Source organism: Camellia sinensis, chromosome 14 (assembly GCF_055761805.1).
Source record: "Camellia sinensis isolate YWXY chromosome 14, ASM5576180v1, whole genome shotgun sequence".
Taxonomy (NCBI): domain Eukaryota; kingdom Viridiplantae; phylum Streptophyta; class Magnoliopsida; order Ericales; family Theaceae; genus Camellia; species Camellia sinensis.
The window spans coordinates 23,809,195-23,835,484 of record NC_138974.1 but is presented as its reverse complement, the minus strand read 5'-3'; the positions used below and the strand labels follow the sequence as shown (position 1 = coordinate 23,835,484).

General features: G+C 45.1%; 1 protein-coding gene across 1 annotated transcript; it reads left to right on the top strand.

Moving 5' to 3' along the window:
* The first annotated feature begins 24,590 nt into the window (after positions 1–24,590).
* LOC145807595 (uncharacterized) lies at positions 24,591–25,928 on the top strand. The gene is made up of 3 exons (XM_082906070.1): positions 24,591–25,025; positions 25,105–25,203; positions 25,412–25,928. The coding sequence occupies exons 1-3, from the start codon at positions 24,621–24,623 to the stop codon at positions 25,802–25,804; spliced, it is 897 nt and encodes a 298-aa protein (XP_082762196.1). The 5' UTR covers positions 24,591–24,620; the 3' UTR covers positions 25,805–25,928.
* Positions 25,929–26,290: the final 362 nt, after the last annotated feature.

Sequence of the window (26,290 nt, the reverse complement as noted above, 5' to 3'; positions counted from 1 at the left end):
TGCATAAGTGTTTTGCCATGCCATGTTGCATCCTTAGCTTGTATGCCTAGGTTGCATTGCATATTGCATGCATGCCTTGTCCCTTGAATCAGTGATAGGAATAGGGCCTAATTTGTTTGATTGTTTTGCATGCATTTGAAACCAAAGTTGCATACTTGGTTCTTTGGGCCATCATGCATGGAAATACGTGATTGGTGGTCCGAGAACCGAGGCATATGTCCCTTTGAGTCATCACAATGATAAGAGACATGGTTAGTGCATACATGCCTTGAAATATGTTGTCATGCCTTGTTTTGCCCTCTGTTGCTGTGAGTTGCAGGTTCTGCAGGAATACTCTGCCGACCGGCAGTGTAATGTGCCGACCGGCACCATTTTCTCTGCCGACAGATCCTATTTTGTGCCGATGGCCATACTACACTGCCGGTGGAAGTTTCATTCAGCCGGTGATGATCCCCTCTGTCCAAGGATGCAGTCCTGAGGCTTTGACAGCCTCCAGAGGAGGAAAGGAAGGAAAACAGAGGCAGCTTGCGCATGGTGGCGCGCTTCCCGAGGCGTTTTCCTGCTTTAATTAATTTATTTAATTTGTTAATTAAATTAGTTAATTTGTAATATTAATTAGCTTGTGTAATTAATTAATTTGTAATATTTATTCGGTCCCTCCGAGCGAGGGCAAATCTGTAATAAGTGTGCGTGAGTGTGTGTATGTCTTCCAACCTCACGTCTTTCTTCCCTTTTATTTACCTGCTTATGATGGTAGATTAGGGCACGTTTAATTTAGCATACCTTATGCTACGCATGTGTGCATCCATGCATTTGTATTGCATGCATTAGGCTCGGTACATCACGCTAATTGCATGCGTACTTCAATTCCAAACTGAATACGTGATAATTGTGCATTTTCACATGACATGTTTAGGATAGCCGAGCCTATTCCAGTGACATTTTGTATGCGATGCATTAGGCACTTCACATGGACTTGGATCATGCATGTTTGCTAACAAGTTCTTTGTTTTGGCACGGAGTACTATGTAAGTATTTCCGCTTTAGCATATCACATGAGTGTGAATGTTACCATGACAGCATGCTTAACATGTGGCTAGATGCTTATGTGTTATAATTGCTTGAATGCCTGTGGGTGAAGGCTGGATTGTTTGAGTTGGAAAAACTCGTTGAAATCCGTATTTTAGCCTACTTGCGAGTAGCAAATTCCAAAGCATTTTCAAACCGAACGGATATGCAATGTTTATTTCCAAATTAGGCAATCTAGTCTATACTTGTTTGCTGCGCGCATAACATAGTGATTCTAGGCTAATAATTGGTTTAAGAACACGTAAAGTTTTCAAAAACGGATATCATGGTTAGTAGAGGCCGGTCTTTGGACCGGGCGAGAGGGGGTGCTCATAGCTGACCTTCCCCGATCGTACCCAAGCTCCCGAGCCGAGACAACTCCGGTGATGACGGACATGTGGCCTTCGGCACCGAGTCAGGGTTTCCTAAATTTCCCATTTTAAAAATATTTAGGTGGCGACTCTGTATCTGGCAAAGCAGTCCATGTTTGGCACTACTTTTTCAAAAATCTGTTTCTCAAAACGATTTGCCAGATTTGGACTCTTTGGTTCAGATTTAGAACCGCGACAACGAAAATCGCGAGTCCGAACTGTAGCGAGGTCCCCTCCCCCCGGAGGGCTTGTTACACAAGGGAATGGTCTTGCCTCGCAAAACTTGATGCCGCCTATCCAAGACCCGAACCGGTCTCTCCTCATACGAGGCATCCTCATCTACCTCTAAGTCGGTCCAATCTAACACATGAGACGGATCCGGCTTATACTTCCGAAGCATACTCACATGAAACACATCATGCACCCCGGACAACTGCGGTGGCAATGCCAAACGATAAACAACTTCCCCAATCCTTTCAAGGATCTCGAAGGGACCGATAAACCGAGGGGATAACTTCCCACTCTTCCCAAACCTCATCAAACCTCGCCTAGGTGATATTTTCAAGAAAACATGATCACCTACCTCAAACGCCAAAGGCCTCCTCCTACGGTCGGCATAACTCTTTTGGCGACTCTAGGCTGTAACAAGCCTCCTACGGATAAGCTCAACTTTCTCCGTCGTCTCCCTAACCAACTCCGGACCCAACAGAGGTGCATCACCTACCTCGGCCCAACAAACTGGAGACCTACACGGTCGGCCATACAAGGCCTCAAACGATACCATACCGATACTAGACTGGAAACTGTTGTTGTAGGCAAACTCCACCAAGGGTAAGTGCCTCTCCCACGTCCCACTAAAGTCAAGGACACAACCTCGAAGCATATCCTCAAGGATCTGAATAGTACGCTCGGACTGCCCGTCAGTCTGAGGATGATAAGCCGTACTAAAGGTCAACTTAGTGCCCAAGGCACTCTGCAGACTCTATCACAACCTAGCAGTAAAACGAGGGTCTCTATCTGAGACAATCGTCACTGGGACCCCGTGCAACCTCACTATGTCCCGAATATACAAGTCAGCAAGATGATCTATCGAATCTCTCACGCGCATAGGAATGAAGTGCGCTGACTTAGTCAACCGGTTTACAACCACCCAAATAGCATCATTACCCCGCTGAGTCTTCGGAAGACCTACAACGAAGTCCATAGTGACATGCTCCCACTTCCACTCGGCAATAGGCAAGGGTTGCAGCAAACCCGTTAGCCTCTGATGCTCGATCTTCACTTGCTGGCAAGTAAGGCACTTAGACATGAAAATTGCCACATCTCTCTTCATTCCCCACCACCAGAACTGGCGACCCAAATCCCGATACATCTTAGTGCCTCCCGGATGCACCGCAAGACGTGAATGGTGAAACTCTCGGAGTACTTCCTCTCGACAAGACTCTGGCACAAACAAACGGTCTCGGTATCTCACACTCAGGCCGGGATACACCGTCAAACCCTTCTCAACCTTCTCACTCGAGATCTTCTCTCGGAGGGATTCTACCTCAAGGCCCCCTCTCTGTGCCTCTAACACTCGAGTCACAAGTGTAGGCTGCGCAACAACAGAAAATAAGGCCGCAGCCTCAACAGATTCGCTCAGGAGCAAATCAAACTCGCCAAGTGCACTCAACATCTCCCATTCCCGGATGGCTATACAAGCTACATCGCTAATGGATTTCCTACTAAGGGCATCGGCCACCACATTGGCCTTTCCCGGGTGATAATGCAACTCAAAATCATAATCCTCGATGAATTCCATCCACCTCCTCTGCCTCAGATTCAAGTTTCTCTGTGTAAAAAGATACTTCAAACTCTTGTGGTCCGAGAACACCTCGAACCTCTCACCATAAAGGTAGTGCCTCCAAATTTTTAAGGCAAAAATCACGGCTGCTAACTCAAGATCATGCGTAGGGTAATTCTTCTCGTATATTTTTAATTGACATGAGCCATAAGCTACCACTTTCCCCTCTTGCATCAACACACAACCTAAACCCTCTCGTGAGGCATCGCAATAAACCGTATAACCCAATCCTCTCTCTGGAATAATCAACACCGGAGCGGTGGTCAATCTAACCTTCAACTCTTGAAACGACTTTTCACAAGTCTCACTCCACACAAACTTAACCCCTTTCCGTGTCAATCTAGTCAACGGCGAAGCTAGCCCGGAGAAATCTTTCACAAACCAGCGATAATACCCAGCTAATCCCAGAAAACTGTGGATCTCAAAAACACTCTTAGGCTGTGCCCAATCTTGCACTGCCTCAACCTTGGATGTATCAACTGACACCCTTTCCCTAGATACCACATGGCCTAAGAATTTGACCTCTCCTAGCCAGAACTCACACTTCCCAAACTTGGCATACAGCCTGTGGGCTCTAAGCAACTCAAGCACAACTCTCAAGTGCTCCTCGTGCTCCTCCTCAGAAGGCGAATAAATCAGAATGTCGTCCACGAAAACGACTACAAAACGATCTACGAATTCCTGAAAGATCCGGTTCATCAAGTCCATGAAGACTGTCGGTGCATTGGTAAGCCCAAATTAAAAAAAAAAAAAAAAAGAAGTTGAATAGAAATAGAAATTGAATAAAAATAGAAGTTGAAGAAAAATAAAAATGGAAGTTGCATAAAATTAAAAATGATGGTTCATTCAAGAAACCGCTATACCTTAACGATCTATTTGGAAATTAAATAAAAAAGGAAGTTTAACAGAAAAGGAAATTGAATAACAATGGAAGTTGAATAAAATTAAAAATGGTAGTTGAATAAAATTAAAAATGAAAGTTCACATCACCAGAAACTCATAATGGCCATACCGCGTACGGAATGCCGTCTTCAGAATATCCTCCTCTCTGACCCTCAACTGGTGGTAACTCGATCTCAAGTCTATCTTAGAGAAACAACGGGAACCCTTCAACTGGTCAAACAAATCATCTATACGGGGCATAGGGTACTTATTCTTGACCGTAGCCCGATTCAACTACCGGTAATCGATACACCATCTCAAGGCACCATCTTTCTTCTTAGCAAAAAGGGTCGGTGCTGCCCATAGTGAAACACTAGGGTGGATGAAGCCCTTATCTAACAATTCCTGAAGCTGAATCTTCAACTTACTCAACTCGGCTGGGGCAAAACGGTAAGGTGCCATAGAAATCGACGCCATGCCAGGCACTAAATCAATAGAGAACTCTATCTCTCGGCGAGGTGGCAAACTAACGAGATCCTCGGGAAAGACATCCGAATACTCACAGACCACCCTCGGCAACACAATCTGGGTCTCGTCACACTCACTACTCAAAAGGCTAGCAAGAAGACCACTAAGCTCACTCCGCCCTCGCGGATTATACACCGGTGGTAACACACTACCAACCCGATCCCCCAAGAAATGGAAACACTCCCCGCTCAAGGTACAAACTGTGACCCTCTGGCGGTAACAATCAATAACAGCCCGGTATGACAATAGCCAGTCCATACCCAAAATAACATTAAAACCCTTCATGGGCATGACAACAAAAGGAAAATGAAGCCTATGGTCGGCGACCTCTATATCACAACCTCTACATCTATGTTTCAAAATCAATTCACCCCTAACAGGTGATACAACACAAATAGGAGATGCTAATAATGCCAACTCCAACTCCAACACAGATGCGAATGCAGCAGATATAAAAGAATGAGATGCACCCGTATGAATCAACACACTAGCAACTGAGTTGCAAAACAGAAAGGTACCTCTCACAACTGATGGAGTCGGTACTAGGTCCTGCGCGGTAACAGCATACACGCATCCTGTAGGCCCCTGATCCACCTGCTCACCTCTAGGAGCAAAAGACTGCTGCACAGACTGGGATGACGAAGCCCCCGGATTGGCCCTCGAGGCCTGCACAGACTGAGCTGGCTGATAACCCTGCGTCTGCCTAGAACCAGACGCTCTTGAAGTGGCACTCAACTGTGGGCAAAACCTCTTCAGGTGCCTGGGCTGACCACGCTGATAACAAGACAAAGGCTGGCCCCTGCCCTGACTCTGGCCCAGAGGTCTGGCTGAAGAAGAAGCAGCTTGCTGACCCCCTCCCTTCTACGGGCAAGCTGAAGACTTGTGACCCAGCTGGCCATAAGTAAAACAAGTTAAGCCTCCCTGATTACCTCTCCCGGAGCCTGCACTCGACACTGGAAAGGTCGATCTAGCCAAACCACCCTGAGACTGCTGAGGGTTAGAACCCCTCTGTCTCCTGCCATCACCCTGACCATCTTGGCTCCTCTTGGAGCCTCTCTGCCCTTCCTCCTCCTCCTGCATCATAATCTCCATATGAGCTGCATCATCCACCAAACGTCTATACTCTCGAATAAAGGACCCTTCAACCCTCAACTTGAGTCCCCGCCTCAACTTCCGCTCAAACTCTAAGCAACGGCGTTCATCAGACGCCACAAGTTCAGGTGCGAACCTGGACAAGCTAGTAAAAGTAGCCTCAAACTCGGCCACTGACAAACCCTGCTGTTTAAGCTGGCAAAACTGTTCCCTCAGCTTCTCCCTTACAGCTGAAGATAAAAATTTCTCCTGGAAAGCATTAACAAACGCCTCCCATGCACCACCAACACTGCCCTTCTCGTACTTCCACCACTGACCCGTATCTCCCTTCAGCTGGAAGGATGCCAAGGTCACCTTTAAAGCCCTGTCCTCAATGCCAAGCATCTTGAACGTCTTCTCCATCTGTTCCAACCACTCGTCAGCCTTAAGTGGCTCCTTCAGATCCCCAACAAACTCGTCCGGATTGGACCGGAAGAATTCCCTCTTCAAGAAGGAAGGCCCTGCCTCAGTTGCGTGGGCCTGTTCCTGATTCCCAGCTCTGAAAATACCCAAAGCTCTTGCTATTTCTCGGGCCAAGGCACTCATAGCCTGCTGACCCACTAGCTCGGCCACATGAGCCTGACCAACTCCCTCCTGCTGTGCCGGAACATCAATCCGGTAAAGCATCTCCTGCATATCACACCGGCCACGCCTACCACGTCCTCGTCCTGACATCCTAATAAAGGTAACCAAGACTATTAGCACATTCACAAATGTGCCAAAGCTATAACACTCATGTCCTAATGCATGGACAACTGTAATTCACTCCATGTAAGCACATAATCACGTAAGCAACTACGAATTTCATTTATGGATAATGACAGTCCCGAGGCGTTACTAGAGTTCCGGTTAGAAACAGCATTGATCAAGTGCCTTTCCAACAAGACTCCCAGAAATCCAAGGATCCAATCAACATCCTAGAAACTACATTCCATACCCACATGGTCATATAAGCATGTTATCAATTAAACGCATAGCATATGACACTACATCTAAGTCTCTATCAAGCGAGACAAACCCATTGTGATACTAATCACTTCCCACGTACCCAAAGTATTCAAACCCGGTACTCTCTCATACCAAGTTGTAACGCTCTCAAAAAAATACATAATACCCATCATTCAAACATGCAGTAATATAAGAAAATCAATGCATTTCCATTCATAAAAGTAGTTCTTACAACAGTATTACATGGTAACAACAAAAGCAAGTGCCCTACGGGCTAACAGCTTTTCAAGTCAACACTTGGTTACACAAAAGAAGAGTACTAACTCTATACAAAATAAGCCCTTGGGTTGATATACATGTAATACAAAAAAATTAATCAAAAAGAGTCTTCAACTCCCATAACTATCCAAGCTATGTCCTTGGAGATGGCATGCTACCTGTACCTGAAAAATAATGTCCCATATAGGGTGAGCCAATGCCTAGTAGAGATATGCTAAACACAATATGAGTAGTAACTAAGACATTAGCAATTTATAAATGTTTAACTCCCATAACTCAATTCATAAAACCATTTCCATTACATGACCATTATGTCTATGTTTCATTTCATTTTCCATTTCTTATCCAATTTCCAAATTCATACCCATGGCTCAAAACCTGGCCACATACTCTAAACGAAATAATAATTCATACTAAACGTTTTCCAGTTCGCAATAGATAAGCATACAAGCTGTATCAACACCTCCACAGATAAGCATATGAGCTATATCAACACTTCCATAGATAAGCAAATGAGCTATATCAACACACTAACTGACAAGCATATGAGCTGTATCAGTGGAGTCCATCCCCTATCTCCTCCCAAACAACATCCAGTTTAGAGGTCCATCCCCTATCTTCTCCTAAACCGTGGAGTACATCCCATATCTCCTCTCATACACACAACGTATATACACAAAGGTCATATACACAATCAATCAATACATAACGTTAATGTATTCTATCAACCGTCATACTCTATGACACATCCACTTGATTAGTCTTAGTTTGCCTAATCATCATGCATTGTCTACAACAATCAAAACTACCGTCCACCGGTAGCCCAAAGCAATTATTTCTAGACAGATAATAAAAGCTCCAACAGATAAAATATCAACGTTTTCAAGAGTGAGTGATTTATAAATCCAACTCTACCATTCTATAATATAATGAACCAATTTCATTATTTCCATCTCAATTCCAAATAACAACAAATTTTTCAAATTAATTATACCAATTAATTTATACAACAAATTAGGGTTTTCTACCCCTCTTTCCAATAATGACCCAATGGTCCATATATCAACAACCAACATCAATACCATTATTTTGAAACCCAAATTACACATTTTAGAATCAAAATAACAAAACCCTCTTTCAACATTTCAAACCCTAGATCCCAAAATCAAACCATTTAACAAAATGCCCAATAATCTAGGTTAAAACCCATAATAGTGAGTAGGAATCCCTACTTCAAAAGTTGACACCCAACGAAGAAGATGAAGAAAACGGAAATGCTCCAAATCCCGAGATTCTTGGATCAAAAGATAGCCCTCGACGATCAACAACTTTTTTGTAAAGGCCAAAGGTGAGGAGACAACTCCTACTAGATCAATACCTAGAGAGAAGGCAAGGCTCTAGAGAAAGAGGCTCTACAATGGAGTTTTTGGAAAAGTAAGAGAGAGAAGAGATGTGAAAAAGTGACTTGAAAATGCCCAACTGCTTTCTGATATACGACAGGTCCGCTCGACCGGATAACAGGACGCCCGAGCGTCATGCACAAAAATCTAGACACGCTCGAGCGCAAGAAGGCCTGCTCGAGCGCCAAGACACAACAATAAAGTACATCCGCTCGAGCGCGAAAACCAGTCCCGCTCGAGCATAGATTTCCTCCTCCCAGAACTTACACAAAAAATGTACTACCCGCTCGCGTGCCAACAAGCCCGCTCGAGCGCAACCTGCTGAGCGCAGGAAATCCGCTCGAGCATAGAAATCACACCTGCAGAAGTTTTGTAGAGCACGAAAATACTGGGAGTGTGCAATATCCGCTCGAGCGCTAGAAGACCCGCTCGAGCGGAAAGACTAAAAACCTGGCAACAAGAAATTAGACCAAGGCTCAGCCCACCTGCTCGAAACATGCCCAACACATCCTAAAAATCAAACAAAATGGAATTAAAGGACGACAACAAGGTAGACATAACTACCAACTCCACGGAACCGAGTCCAAAATGCAACTTAACAGTAAAAGGAATACCGGAATCGCTATAAGAGGGTTAAGTCTGCTGGCAGTAGAGAAAACATATCATTTTGTCATATCTTTGCATGTTAAAGAGAGAAGCTCGAGGAAGAGAGGGGGAAGAATTCTTGAGAGAGAACTAGATTTCCAAGCTTGATCTTCGCACCTTGAACCGCTAGATCCGCGTTTTGAGGTTAGATTCTTGTTTTGCTCTTGTTGTTCTTTATGCTCATCTAACTACATTGTATGATCTAGCATGATTCATGAGCCATGCATTGCTTTGAAATTCGATTTTAGAAAGAGAAAATGATGTTCTTCTGTTCTTGAAAGAAAACCATGTTTTGATCCTAAAGTTGTATCAAGATCCATGTTTTTGTGTTTGTTTTCATAAGATTTTCAAGTATGGGTGCCCAGGTCCATGTTTTCGAACTCATCTCATGAAATCTCAGATTTTGAATAAAGAAGTTATGATTTTAGCATCCATGTTCTTCATGTTCTTGTCCTTCATGTCCTTCAAAGGGAAACTCAGATTTCCCCCACTTCATTTCCTCGAATGTGGCCGTTGGGACCATACCTCGGCCAAGGGGTGTGGGATCTCAGCCAAGACCTGGTTGGTACCCAGCATGTTTTCCCCAGGATGAAAAACAGTGTTTTAACTTCTAGCATGTTTTGCTTTGACTTGACCTAGTCTTGAAAGAAATGCTGAGATCATTTACACTCATGCAAAGCTTTTTTTAGGAATGCATTTCATACCCATCTTTGGACATCTCTTTTTGTCTTCTTGAAGTGCAATCAGTAGACTTTATTATGTGTTTGTAGGACTTGGACCCTTGCTTTAACCCCGACGTTTGAAGAACTATGTGAGTGGTATTTTTAATAAAGTTATGTTATAAAGTTTTGATAAAGCCTTGCTTCGTTTTGGAAAAGTATTTGATTGAGTATGAATGATTATCCCTAGTTTTGTATCTAGTATTATCTTGTTTTGATGACATTATTGGAAAGTCCTTCGTGCCAGGGGACTATAATACAACTGCACCCTTGTTTTGCCACTAACTGTTTTTCGCGTGGGTTTGTTTGTCCGGAATGTCATCGTTTGGTATTATGTAGGTGTTATTAACATTCAAGAAGCTTTGAAAGATTTGACAAATGAACTTGATTCATCCATTTGATTTGTAAAGTTACGATATGTATTGTTTTGGAAAAAGATCTCGGATATCATTCATTTAAACCTTTATTACTAATATCATTCACTGAGTATCCAAGCTCACCCTCTCTATATATATGTAGGTGACGAGCAAGAAGGCGATGACGCCTAGATGTGTTTTGCATGATGTTCAGATTCATACTTTTGCTAGCATCTTGAAGATTATGCTTCTCAGCTTTGTATTTCACCTCTTTTGTATATGTCGACTTGAGAAGCCTTCTGATCAAGATGTAATATGTACTTTATTTATATCTGTATTCAAGTTATAGACCATGTTAAGATGTATGTCATTTCATTTAATCTATGCACAGCTCTTGTGGAGTATTTAGATTTAAATTTATTGCTTCTGCACATGTAGGCCCCAGATGTATACTCTGATTGTGTGTGAATCTTTGTAAGTTGGCCTTTGGTAATCTCGGATTACTGGCCATCACGGCACCATTCTACTAGGGGCAGAGTGGGGTCGTGACAGATTGGTATCAGAGCACTGGTTCCTTATAGTACGTTATTCACACACTTTGAGTCCTAAAGGGCATAGGATGTCCCTTAGAATGATGTTAAGATTGCATCATATTGCTTGCTACTTGACAAGATGTGCATCATCTCGGCATAATTATTTGTTACTTGCATACATGTTTATTTGCTCATTTTGTTTTAAAGTCATATTTTGCATACTCTTAGCATCATGAGAAGGGGTAGACCTCTAGTTGGCCGAGATCATTCTGAGGACAGATTGGACAGATTAGAAAGGTTGGTCGAAGGTTTGGTCCGTGAGTTGAGACAACCTAGGCCTCAAGACACTAGTACTACCTCTACCCAGGTCTAGCAGACAAACGGCCGACATGCAGCTCCGCCTCCACCTCCACCTTCTCCAGTGCCGCAAGTGCCGCCACAACAAGCTTTATATAGGGACGGCACGATAAGCTTGATCAAAGAGTTCAAGAGATGAACCCGCCGAGATTCCAAGGGGGTATAGAGCCGATGAAAGCTGAAGCATGGGTTTTGGAAATGGAGAAGTTGTTCGAGATTTTTCCCAGCACCGACACCCAGAAGGTGTCATTAGCAGCATTCACGTTGGACGACGACGCTCGAAGATGGTGGATGATAATTCGAGAAGGTAACCTAGGGTTGACTTGGGCTAGATTTTTGGAATTGTTCTACAACAAGCATTTTCCCCTTAGTGTCCGAGATCGCAAGACCACAAAGTTTCAGACTCTGACACAAGGCAACAAGACAGTGGCAGAATACGACCGTGCTTTCACCAAGTTGGCGAGATATGCGCCTCATATGGTCGATGATGAATATAGGAAAACTAGGAAGTTTGAAAGCGGACTACGTGGACCGATACAGGATCGAGTTAACATGCTCAACATGCCGACTTACCCCAGAGTGTTAGACAAGGCCATCCTGGAAGAAGCTAACTTGAACTGATATCAGAGTTCAGGGGAGAACCCGAGGAAGAGATAGAACTATGAGAATCGCCGAGTACCGTTTAATGCCAAGAGGAAGGCAAACACGGGCAGTTCCAGCAACTCAAATCAGGAAGGTAACGCTAAGCTGACGTGTGCGAGTTGTGGAAAGCCACATTTCGGGGTCTGTCGTTAGGCGTCAGGGGCTTGCTTTGAATGTGGCGAGACAGGTCATCACGTGAAAGACTGTCTGAAGGCAAAGACTGACGATGGTAAGAAGAATGGGAACACCTTGGGTTCGGCGCAGAAAGGCAACGTCGGGAAAGGACAGATGAGACAGGGTAGAGTTTTTGCATTGGTGCCAGGAGACACACAGAGTGCCGAGACAGTAGTGTCAGGTATACTTCTCATTTGCTCTCAAGATGCATATATATTGATCGATTCGGGTTCTACGCATCCAGTTGTATCTGTTGAATTTGCCGAGAAGTTAAATAGAGAACTGGAACCTCTAGGTTATGTGTTATCTGTGTCTACTCCGTCTAGAAGAACTATGATTGTTGCATCCATTTATAGAGCATGTGTTGTTATGATTGAGAATATTGAATTATTAGTTAATTTGATGCCGTTGGACATAACTCATTTTGATGTTATATTGGGAATGGACTGGTTAGTGGAAAACCATACATCCATTAATTGTGTCTTCAAAAGTGTCGTACTGAAACCTCCAAACCAAGCCGAGGTTACATTTTGGGGTAAGGGAGTAGTACCCCTACCTTACTTGATCTCATCCATGAAAGCTTATAAGTTAATCCAAAAAGGGTGTCGAGGTTATCTGTGTAGTATACTAAGTAATCCGAATGGAAACGTCGAAATGGCCGATATCCCAATTGTTAATGAATTCCCTGACGTCTTTCCAAATGATTTGCCTGGCCACTTAGTCGATAGAGAAGTAGACTTTACTGTTGACGTTATGTCGAGAACCTAGCCTATATCCAAAACACCCTATAGAATGGCCCCAACCGAGCTTAAGGAGTTGAAGCTGCAATTAAAGAGTTGTTAGTTAAGGGCTTTATTAGGCCAAGCACTTCACCTTGGGGAGCACCAGTTCTATTTGTTAAGAAAAAGGATGGTACACTTCGTCTTTGCATTGATTACTGAGAACTGAACAAAGTAACCATTAAGAATAAGTACCCGTTGCCGAGGATCGATGATTTGCTTGATCAACTACAAGGAGCACGAGTCTTTTCAAAAATTGATCTCAGGTCGGGCTATCATCAGCTCAAGGTTAAAGCCGAAAATGTTGAGAAGATTGCTTTTCGGACAAGGTATGGCCATTACGAATTTTTGGTAATGCCTTTTAGAGTGACTAATGCTCCTGCAACATTCATGGACTTGATGAACAGAGTCTTTAAGCCTTACCTAGACGAGTTTGTGGTTGTCTTCATCGATGATATATTGATCTATTCCAAGAGTGAAGTTAAGCATGAGAAGCATCTGAGACTTGCCTTACAGATTTTGAGAGACAGGAAGTTGTATGCCAAGCTTAGCAAGTGTGAGTTTTGGCTTTCTAGCATTTCATTTTTGGGTCATGTGATTAATGAAGAAGGTATTTCCGTTGATCCTAGCAAGATTGAAGCCGTCGTAAATTGGCCGAGGCCGACTAATGTATCCGAGGTTCGTAGTTTTCTAGGTTTGGCTGGTTATTATAGGAAGTTTGTGAAGAACTTCTCGAGGATTACAGTACCATTGACACAATTGACTCAAAAAGAAGTGACATACGAATGGACCGAGGGTAGAGAAGCAGCCTTCCAGGAACTCAAGACGAGGTTAGTGACTACACCAGTTCTTGTACTACCGTCAGGTAATGAGGAATTTCAGATTTATAATGATGCATCACATAAGGGTTTGGGTTGTGTATTAATGCAAGGGGGTAAAGTCATAGCATATGCATCTCGTCAATTGAAACCCCATGAGAAGAACTATCCCACCCATGATCTAGAATTAGCAGCCGTAGTATTTGCTTTGAAGATTTGACGTCATTACTTGTACGGAGCTTCTTGCCAAGTTTTCACAGATCACAAGAGTTTGAAGTATTTGTTCACTCAGAAAGAACTGAATATGAGATAGAGAAGATGGCTTGAGTTATTAAAGGACTACGACATGCAGATCCAGTATCATCCAGGTAAAGCAAACTCGGTAACCGACGCGTTGAGCAGGAAGATAGATGGGAATTTGGCATGTCTAGCGATGATTTCAGTGGAGCCGACTATTATTGAGGAAGTGAAGACCAGGCAGATGGAGGATGAATTCTTCAAGAAAGTGATTGACGAGTTTGTCACCAAGCTGAGGTCAGGGTACACCATTGAGAATCAGGTACTTAAGTTTGAAGGAAGGTTGTGTGTGGCCGACGTCCCAGGGTTAAAACGGAAAATTTTGCAAGAATCCCATGGTTCCAGGTTTGCATAACATCCAGGGAACACCAAGATGTATCAAGATGTGAAGCAAACTTTTTGGTAGCCAAATATGAATTGAGAAATAGCCGAGTTCGTATCTCAGTGTCTATATTGTTAACAAGTGAAAGCAGAGCATCAAAGGCCAGCAGGACTTCTTCAACCTTTGTCAATTCCCGAGTGGAAATGGGAACACATCTCCATGGATTTTGTGGTTGGTTTGCCGAGGACATAGAGGGGTATGGATTCCATTTGGGTTATAGTTGATAGATTAACTAAGTTAGCGCACTTCTTGCATGTTAAGACTACTTTTAATGCCGATCAACTCGCTTTGTTGTATATGAATGAGATCATTAGACTTCATGGAGTGCCGATGTCCATTGTGTCAGACCGAGATCCGAAGTTTGTTTCTAGATTTTAGCAGAGTCTACAAGGAGCTTTGGGAACCGAGTTGAGGTTTAGCACAGCTTTTCATCCCCAGACCGATGGGCAAACAGAGAGAACAATTCAGACGCTTGAAGATATGCTCAGACTATGTGTATTGGACTTCAAGGGAAGTTGGGAAGTGCATTTGCCATTGGTAGAATTTGCTTACAACAACAGTTATCAAGCTAGCATTGGCATGGCGTAACAAGCCCCGCGGGGGACCTCGCTACAGCTCGGACTCGACTTTCGTAGTCACGGTTCTAAGTCTGAACCAAAGAGTCCAAATCCGACAAATCGTTTTAGGAAAACTGATTTTTTGAAAGAAGTGCCAAACATGGACTGCTTTGCCAGATACAGAGTCGCCACCTAAATATTTTATTTTGGGAAATTTAGGAAACCCTGACTCGGTGCCAAAAGGCCACGTGTCCGTCATCACCAAAGTTGCCTCGGCTCGGGAACTTGGGTACGATTGGGGAAGGTCACTTCGTGAGCACCCCCGCTCGCCCGGTCATAGACCGGCCTCTACTAACCATGATATCAATTTTTGAAAACATTGCGAGTTCTTATTTCGGTTTATTAGCCTAGGTTACTATGTGATGCTCATAACATATAAGTATAGACCGGGTCGCCCGAATTGGAACAAAACATTTTATATTTGTTTTTGAAAGAGGTTCTGCTACCCACAGGTAGGCTTTAAACATTTGATGATTTACTCCAATTCAGATAACACAGCCTCCACCCACAGGCATTCAGGCAGTTAAATCATGTAAGCACATAGCCTCATGGTAAGCATGCTATTCATGGCAACACTCACACGCATGCAAGGATGCTAAAGCATAAAACTTACCGGGTACTCCAAGCCAAAACAAAAACTGTATTAGAAATCATGCATGATCCTAAGTATACAGAAATGCCTAATGCAACACATGCAAAATGCAACTATAGCAGGCTCGGCTATTCTAAGATGGTATATGAAATGCCACAACTACCATGTATTCAACTTGGAATTGAAAATACGATGCAGTTAGTATGGTGCGCCGAGCCCGGTGCATGCAAAACAGATGAATGATGCAAACATGCTGTCATACCGTATGCTAATTTAAATATGCCCTAATCTAACCATCATAAGCGGATATATAAAAGGGAGAAAGACGTGGGGTTGGAAGACATACATCGCACTCACGCACACTTATTACAGTTGTGCCCTCGCACGGAGGGTCCGAATAAATATACAGTCCAAATATTATAGTCCCGAATAAAAGAATATTACAGTCCGAAATATTACAAAATCCTAATTAATTAACAAATTAACTAAGAAAGCAAATAAAACTGGCGTGCAAGCCAGGGACTGCCTTGCTTCTGGTGGATGATGCATGTCCGGATTGTCTTGTGCGGAAATCCACCGGAATGCCCCAATTAGCCTCTGTTTACACCTGTTCTTGAAATGCGTGCCAAGTCCCGAAAAGTCGCTGATTCTTCATTTTGCTGCAACAGAGAGCAGGAAAGGGGCATAGCAATGTATTTGCACAAATATATGCACGTCTCGATCCTCGTGCCACCAATCACGCATACCGAGGCATGATGGCCGAGGAGTCGAAATGCACAACTCAATATAGGATGAATGCACATGAAACTACAACTAAAACCTAACTCCATCATGGATAATCCGGAGTGTCGGTGACTGGGGAATTGAGACACATTCCGTCACTCGGAGTACGAAATGTACCTCGTTTCCCGTGCCCGGGCTAACTCCTATTCCGGACACGATGCAATATGCATGATATGCATGAAATGCAGCTAAGATACAATCCTAACATGCACAATGCTATGAAAGTGAAATGCCTCGAAGTACGTGCACACGGGCACGCAAACCGAGGCGGTGATATGTGTCTCGAAATACGTGCACGCGGGCACACAAACCGAGGCAATAATATGTGTCTCGAAATACGCGCACGCGGGCACACAAACCGAGGCAATGATATGACAAGTGGGCTTACACCAACATGAGTGAGCCTCAGCCACACTCACATCGGATGCCGTCGGATAAAACGGGAGTGCCTCGAAATGCGTGCACACGGGCACGCAAACCGAGGCGGTGATATGTGTCCCGAAATACGTACACGCGGGCACGCAAACCGAGGCAATGATATGTGTCTCGAAATACGCGCACGCGGGCACACAAACCGAGGCAATGATATGTGTCTCGAAATACGCGCACGCGGGCACGCAAACCGAGGCAATGATATGTGCCTCGAAATGCGCGCACGCGGGCACGCAAACCGAGGTGATGATATGTGTCTCGAAATGCGTGCACACGGGCACGCAAACCGAGGCGATGATATGTGTCCCGAAATACGTGCACGCGGGCACGCAAACCGAGGCAATGATATGTGTCTCGAAATACGCGCACGCGGGCACGTAAACCGAGGCAATGATATGTGTCTCGAAATACGTGCACGCGGGCACGCAAACCGAGGCAATGATATGTGTCTCGAAATACGCGCACGCGGGCACGCAAACCGAGGCAATGGCAAAATGCAATGAAATGATATGGAAATGAGAAATGGGCTTATACCAACATGAGTGAGCCTCAGCCACACTCACATCGGACGCCAGCGGATAAAAAACGGAGTGCCTCGAAATGCGTGCACACGGGCACGCAAACCGAGGCGGTGGCAGAATGACATGGAAAATGGCAAAAATGATATGCAAACATACTAACGGAATTTCAGCAACAAAATATGGGGAAAAACAGTCCCGAAATGTAGCGAAATGATACCAAATGCATGAAATCGTCCCGAAATGCAACATTAGGCACCCGAAATGGCCTATAGCCATGCTAAACATGCACAACATGGACATGCAATGCAAAGACAGAAGCTAGACAGCCCCAAAATAAGCACTTTTCCAGTTATAATCATGGCCAAACAGCAAATATAGGTATAGCAAAAATAGCATACAAGAATAGGGGCCAAGATAGGGGTAATGAAGCAAGTGGTATAAGCTAAACCCAAACTGAAAAAATTCCTTCTACAACAATGAAGATAGACCAAAAATATGAACATTTACAGTATATGGCAGCCTCAAAATCAGTATAAAAATATGCTAAAAATGGGATGCAAAGCAAGGCCCAAAAGGTGCTATAACATGAAGTATATAAAATAATCACCAAACATAAAAAATGTGTGAATGAAACATGAAGTATAGGCCAAAATAAGGCCATTTTTAGTTCGGACCAAGGTCCAAAAACAGAAGCAAAGAGGGCTATCAACTCATGCAAAAATGAGGCCAAATAAGGGATTGAACTATAAGTGACACATGGAGACACCAAACAATGTTGAGCCCTTCTCCAATGTTGAAGAGGGGCTCAAAATAAGCCTTATATCAGTTTACAACATGCTCGAAAATGAATTTCTCATGGGTCAAAAATAGCATGCAAAACTATGACATACAAGATGGTCAATGAAGCAAGTGTATTATGGAGAGCTCAAACAGGGTTGAGCCCTTAATGAGAAGTGAAGATGAGCTCAAAATATGGCCCTCTTCAGTTAGGCTCCGAGCTCAACACAAAAAGCATGCATGGCTTACATATTGATTAAGAAAAAGGGTCAAAAGGGTAAAAGTGTTACTTACCCTTGAAGACCCAAACTTTTGTTGCTTCTTAGGTTGATTTGGAGCTTCTTTAGCCTTCAAGAATCCTTCCTTGTTGCTGGAAAGGAGATGGTGGTGGTAGAGCTTGGTGGTGTAGAAGGATTGATGGTTATGGAGTTAGGGTTTTTTGAAGAATTGAGAGGGAAGAAGATGGAGATGGCAATGGAGTCTTGGAGATGAATTTTTCTAACCCTTGTAGAGGAGGCCATCAGCTGGTTAAAAGGGCCAAAAGGGGGTGTAAAAGGGGGGTGAATTGGAGAGGAAAACTCTCTCCCAAAATATCCCCCGGATACAGAAAATATCTGGGGGATATTGCCTAACAGCTGGAAAGTGCACAGTGAGTTGAATACGGCCGGCCTCATACTTTTACAGGAGGTGGCCGGCCGGCCACACCCCCTAGCCGGCCGGCTAGGGGTCAAAAGGGTCAAGGAGCTTTTCTGGCCGGTCATATATTGGGGAGGTAGCCCTATGTGTATACAACACAACCATGTAATTGAAATTCCAAGAAAGTGGGCCCAAGGGGTTCAACAATGGCTCGGAAAGAGGGGGTCAAAAGGGTCAAGTTGACTTACTGGCCGGCCATGAACTTTTAGTGGCCTCCCAGATGTGTAGATCACAGATATGTGGTTCAAAGTTCGAGAAAAAATGTCCAAGGGGTTCAACATTAGCCCGGAAGAAAGGGGTCAAAAGGGTCAGGTGACCTTAATGGCCGGCCACCAACTTTTAGTGGCCTCCCAGATGTGTAGATCACAGATATGTGGTTCAAAGTTGGCGACACTACCCCTAGGGTGTTCAACATTAGCCCGGAAGTTGGAAAAACGGGCGCCGGGAGGCTCCGGAGGAGAGATAACTGGCTGCCGCAACAATTGCTGGCCTCCCACCCTTCAGTGACCTTCCCTATGATAAAACAGAGGTACCTGCCAAAAATGAACGAAAACCGTTGCAAAATGAACGTTCCGGGGCCAAAACACGCAGTTCGGGGTCCCGAAAATGGGCTGTTAAGCACCGAAAATGGTATTCGACCTCGAAGTGGGTTTCTCATCCCCAGTGTCCCTCAAAATGGATGAAATAAGATGCATGCCAAAAATCAGAGCAATAGGAGATGGTTAAGCGGTCCCGAACCGAGGCACATGGCCTGACGGCTCCGAAAACCGAGAACCGGACTCCGAAATGGGCAAAATGGCCTACAGCCACAAAATGTAGCCTACGGACATTGAGAGATGGTCTACAGGACCTCTCCCTCCCCTTAGGAAAAGAAACAGAGAAAAGGGTTCGGAAGCCCGGAGGCAGGGCTCGCAGCCGCGACTCTGAAACTTCTGAACAAGCACATTATGCAACATCACCAAGCGCTCAATCGGTGACGTCTGAGTCTTAAGGTCGGTCAAAAATGGGGTGTCTACAGTTGCCCCTCTTTGACAGAACTCGGAAGTCACAAGTGACGGGAGTGAATGTCAAAGCTCAGAGACGACCCATTTTTGACAAGGCCGAAGACTTAGACAAACACACAGGATAAACAGAGATGTGCCCGCAGGCATGCCCGCAGGCAGGGGGCAAAATGCAAATGACATGCAAGAAGTCGAAGGTAACCCAATGATCGTACAGATGCAGCATGCTGTAATGAAGCAAGTATTCGCAAACAAATGCAACAGTTTTAAGCAAGAATGCAAAGCAACAACTACATTTCATGCAGTTAAGAATGCGGAGGATTATTCAATCCCCGCCACGTCTCACACGGAGAAGATACGATACCTGTGCGATTCGTCTGGTCGCACCAGCTTCAATTGAACCGTACATACAATATCGTGCCTGCAAAAAAGAGAATTTGCAACAAGCACAATATGCTAACAACATGTATCCAACGTAATTTCGAAAGTTCGACACACGCGGTGTCGGTGAGTGAATGCATCGCAATGCAAGAACAGAATATGCGTGACAACGCATGCTCAAGCACAGAAGTATGATTAACATCAAGAAACGTGCATGACAATGTGAGTATGCTCATGAAAATGCAAGATAATGCGACATGAGCACGAATCAGGGCGCCCATTTGTTATGAAACAACGAGTACGGAAATGCGCGTTTTGGCGAAGGCGACTCGACCACGGCCTCCGATACGCTTCCTTGAAGGGTTACAACTCATTCAAAAAGGATACACTTTGATTTCGATGAATGATGATGAGACACATGTCAAAACTTGAAACCGAAGTCCCGACGGAGCGATTTCACGACCGGAAGCGCACTTTTCTTGAACTTTTTCAGGTCCCGGGAACTCCGATCTTCCTCAAAATTTGCAGAGAGCTAGGTGAGCATGTGGAGAGAATGGCCGGCCACTTATCTTCCCAAGGGGAGGTGTCCAACCGGTTCCCATGAAAGTGGATGGCTGGCCGGCCATTTCTGCAAAAAGCAGATGGCTGGCCAGCTAGAAAAAGGGGCCGGCCGGCCGTGCCCTTTTCCCAGGGGCATTTTGGTCTTTTCCCCTCCTTTTTGCATGCCTTTTCACCCAAGGCTTGAAGTCTATAAATGGCAGCCGAACCTCACTTCATTTCTTGCCTCTTTCAAAGCTTTTCTCTCCAGTTTTGAGTTTCACGCGCGTTTTCCAACGCCCCGCGCAAATTGTTTTCGCGAAAACTCTCAGTTTTAAACACTTTGGAGCGATCAAATTCCGGCTTGGGAGCTTCTTTTGCATTTTCACCACTTGAGGTAAGTTTATCTTAATATTTGGAACATTTTCCCGGGAGTTGACTTTTGTTGACTTTTTGTTTCCGAGAGTTGACTTTTGTTGACTTTTTCCAATTTTTGCTCATTTCGCTCATTTTTGCTTCCCTTTCGCAGATTCTTGAAAATGGCGGGCAATTCTCCTCACGGTGGAGGTTTTTCAGGTGCCGGGGATGACTTCGATCCCATGACTCTACCTCCGAGGACTCGGCCTTTCATGCCCGAGAGGTACCGTCCGGCAGTGCACGCCCTCCTTCGTGCCGTTTTCCGTCATTTTACCAGTTTTGACGAGAGAGCACCCGCGGATCTGCTTCTCAGAGAGCCGGAGCAGCATCTCTCTCACGAGGCCCGAGAGGTATTTACCTCATCTTCTGTATTTTACATTTCGCACCCTCGCCATGCTTAAACATGTTGTTTAGCCTATGATCGTAGTACTTTGCTTATATCTTGAACATGTAGTTTCAACACTTGAACTTCTGAGCACTTGGCTCACCAATTAATTGCGAACACACAGCCCGCATTAGAACACACGGTTCAAACACTGATTTGTCGAACACACAGCCCGAATTCGAAAGTGAACACACAACCCACACTAGTTGAATTTTCTGAACACGCAGCCCAGATTTAGATAGTGAACACGCAGCCCACAAATTGACTGAAAGTTGAACACGCAGCCCAAATTTCAAATTTTCTGAACACGCAGCCCAGGTAGATAGTGAACATGCAGCCCACAGGTTAACTGAAAGTTGAACACGCAGCCCAAAATTCAAATTTTCTGAACACGCAGCCCAGATAGATAGTGAACACGCAGCCCACAAATTAACTGAAAGTTGAACACGCAGCCCAAAATTCAAATTTTCTGAACACGCAGCCCAGATAGATAGTGAACACGCAGCCCACAAATTAACTGAAAGTTGAACACGCAGCCCAAAATTCAAATTTTCTGAACACGCAACCCAGGTATATAGTGAACACGCAGCCCACGAATTAACTGAAAGTTGAACACGCAGCCCAAAATTTAAATTTTCTGAACACGCAGCCCAGGTAGATAGTGAACACGCAGCCCACAAATTAACTGAAAGTTGAACACGCAGCCCAAAATTCAAATTTTCTGAACACGCAGCCCAGATAGATAGTGAACACGCAGCCCACAAATTAACTGAAAGTTGAACACGCAGCCCAAAATTCAAATTTTCTGAACACGCAGCCCAGATAGATAGTGAACATGCAGCCCACAAATTAACTGAAAGTTGAACACGCAGCCCAAAATTCAAATTTTCTGAACACGCAGCCCAGATAGATAGTGAACACGCAGCCCACAAATTAACTGAAAGTTGAACACGCAGCCCAAAATTCAAATTTTCTGAACACGCAGCCCAGATAGATAGTGAACACGCAGCCCACGAATTAACTGAAAGTTGAACACGCAGCCCAAAATTCAAATTTTCTGAACACGCAGCCCAGGTAGATAGTGAACACGCAGCCTACAAATTAACTGAAAGTTGAACACGCAGCCCAAAATTCAAATTTTCTGAACACGCAGCCCAGATAGATAGTGAACACGCAGCCCACGAATTAACTGAAAGTTGAACACGCAGCCCAAAATTCAAATTCTCTGAACACGCAGCCCAGGTAGATAGTGAACACGCAGCCCACAAATTGAATGAAAGTTGAACACGCAGTCCAAAATTCAAATTTTCTGAACACGCAGCCCAGGTAGATAGTGAACACGCAGCCCACAAATTAACTGAAAGTTGAACACGCAGCCCAAAATTCAAATTCTCTGAACACGCAGCCCAGGTAGATAGTGAACACGCAGCCCACAAATTGAATGAAAGTTGAACACGCAGCCCAAAATTCAAATTCTCTGAACACGCAGCCCAGGTAGATAGTGAACATGCAGCCCACAAATTGAATGAAAGTTGAACACGCAGCCCAAAATTCAAATTTTCTGAACACGCAGCCCAGATAGATAGTGAACACGCAGCCCACGAATTAACTGAAAGTTGAACACGCAGCCCAAAATTCAAATTCTCTGAACACGCAGCCCAGGTAGATAGTGAACACGCAGCCCACAAATTAACTGAAAGTTGAACACGCAGCCCAAAATTCAAATTTTCTGAACACGCAGCCCAGGTAGATAGATTTGCATGTGGTTTTCTTCACTTCATCGGCATACAGCCCATTTCATCTTTTTGGCACACAGCCCACTTTATCTCATTGGCACACAGCCCATTTCATTTCATTGGCACACAGCCCACTTCATTATTGGCACACAACCCACTTTATCTCATTGGCACACAGCCCATTTCATTTCATTGGCACACAGCCTACTTCATTATTGGCACACAGCCCACTTTATCTCATTGGCACACAGCCCATTTCATTTCATTGGCACACAGCCTATTCATTTTATTGGCACACAGCCCATTTCATTATATTGGCACACAGCCCATTTCATTATTGACACATATATTCATTCTGAATGCAGGGTGGCTCCCGCAGTGTGCGAGGATATGGTTCCACCATGGCGCGGGATTGGTACGCTGAGCTCCCGGAGGGCGTCAGAGATTTAGTGGATCTGGCAGGGTTTGGCCCTTTCTGTGTCGGGTTATCACGCTGTCCTGCCAGGAGGACCTTGATGGCAGCTCTGGTAGAGAGATGGTGGGACACCACCAATTCCTTCCATTTCTCTGCTACCGGGGACATGACTATGACCCCTTTTGATTTTGCTGTATTGACCGGCTTAGACGTCGGAGGTTGGTCCATTCCCTACGACGAGGATATGGGCGAGTGGGAGGCCGCCTGGATGTATTTGTTGGGGGCTCGCCCACCTGTTGATAGGGTTTCAGGGAGAGTCAGATACACTTGGTTCTCCTCCCATTTCCGGCGGGCGGAGATGGTGCCTGAGAGTCCCGTGGAGACGGAGCAGTATGCCCGTGGTTTCCTGATGTTCCTCTTCGGGACTACCTTGTTCGCCGACAGAGGGAACACCATTGGGCTATATTTGTTGAGCGCTCTAGTTGACCTATCACAGGTCCATAGATATGATTGGGGTGGCGCCGGCCTGGCTACCCTTTATTTTTATATGAGCGCGACCTCCCGCGGGCGGGGCGACTTGCTTGGCGGCTACTGGAGAGCTTGGGAGGTACTTTCTGTCCCCTCGTTTTACATTTCTGCCCTTCATTACTTGTACATTGCACACACAGCGCACTTTTACAGTCTGTATTTTGCTCTCAGCATTTCGTACTTACATTCTGCACTGCTTTTCTCAGCTATGGGTTTATGTGTACTTCCCCTCATTAGCCCCAGTGCTGGAGGTGGTGGGGATTCCCGTGACCCCATATTCATTGATATTTGAGGGCCCCCACCGGGCGAGGCCTCGAGAGACCCTCGCTCGCCTGCGGCAATATTTCGACACTGTGCGACACTCGGAGGTACTTCAGAACTTTCAGTTCTTTTCATTTTCATCTTTGACTTGCTCTGTATATTCTTGATTTCTGATTGGTTTATGCATTTATCATCCGCAGATTACTTGGCAGCCTTGGGCACCCCTGGGTGATGATCTCCTGCTTCAGTATACCGGAGCGTCAGGCATCTCCCGGTATAGGGTCCTGCTCGAAGGGCCAGTGGGCAGAGTCTGGTTCCTGGGGGAGCGCTTTCTGCGCCAGGTACAGGGGTATCTTTCTCAGGATATTCCCGCAGTACCCCCAGCCAGTATGCGGACCGCTGACAGACTTTCCTACTCAGAGGTGGTCGGCGCCATGCTGGGCAGCGATGCTTTGCTATATGTTGCGGAGGGGGACTACGCCACCTACCGTCACATATATTTGATGCCTCCATTGACAGAAGCTCGTATTCCGATGATGAGACCTGCCGGTATGTCATCCTCGGATCAGGCTCAGGCTCGGGGTACCGACATCCCTTCTTCTAGTAGGGCTGGCACATCTAGAGGTGGGAGTAGACCAGCTCCTCCGGCTCCGTCGATTCATCCTCATGTCGGATGGCCAGATATGCCCACTGAGTTGATGGCGTGGCAGTACGGGGCTAGCTCTCCGATTCCGATTCCACTAGAGCCTCTGACGCCCAGTGATCGATACGCCATTGATCCGGACTCACCGCCGGTATGCTCCACTTTTCATTCATCATTCAGATGTTTAGACACCCTTCTGTTCACTGATGATTATGAGCTCATTTTTGCAGCCATCGCGAGGGTACATAGAGGAGATGGTTGGACTAGTGGCCACACTCGAGGGCATGGTCCTGCGCAGGGAGGCACAGTTGTCCGTTGCGGGCATTCAGGTACCTTTCAGTTTTCCTGGCATTTATCATACTTCTGATGACATGCTGATTTCCACCGCATTGATAGACTATTTGTGTAGAGCACATCTGACATACCCCACTTGTACACTGTATTCACATACACCCACTTCATGTAGTCTTTGCTTATATCTGTATCCGATGTACATATTTGGACTGATGTATTTTGATTTGAACTCCTTGTTTCCAGATGCCTACATGGTCCGGTCAGCCGCAGGCCAGGCCACCTGGGCCTCATTGGGGAGCTGGGCCATCTGAGCCTTTTCAGGGGGCGGGGTCATCTCGGCCTTCCCGAGGAGCCGGGCCATCTAGGCCTTTTCGAGGAGCTCGAGGAGGGCCCGTCCGCAGACGTAGGGCTCATGTTGTGGAGGTGGAGTCTGATGAGGAGGAGGAGGATGCTGAGGCTACCGACCGTCAGTTCGAGACATCTGTTGAGGAGGGAGGCTCCGGTTTTGGCTCGGGGAACAGAGGTGAGGCTGAGGAGGATCCTGAGGATGACAGCTCCGACTCAGATGATGGTGTGGAGGTCGTCCCGCAAAAGAGGACGAGGCGTACTTCTCGTTCCCGCTCCCGAGGATTTTGATGCTGCTATTTCCTACTTTATTTTTCTTTTTACTAGTAGTTTGTAGCACTTTGCACATTGTTAGGCAGTTTTATTTTTGTAAAACTTGTACCTTTGTTTGTTGTAAAGCATGATGAAATGAAATAGCTTTTGAAAATGTGTTTGTATTTTAGCATCGTATCGCATCATTATTTTGCACAAAAATGAAATTGAATGGAAATGCGCATTGTGTAATCACCAAGTCAGGTAGTGAACCGACGCACAAACTAAACAACTCAACTCACTAAGATATAACAGAATCTTTAGCAAGTTTACAACTCGATAAACAAAATGCAATAACATTGACAACTCAAGACTTTAACAACAATTGCTTAAACCGAGAGCAATGACTCAAAAACATAAACACGCCCGCCCGACAAACAACTCGATAAGCAAAATGCAACAACTCGATAAGCAAAACTCAACAATAACAAAGTGTATTTCTGACGATCCGGGCATCGGAACGTA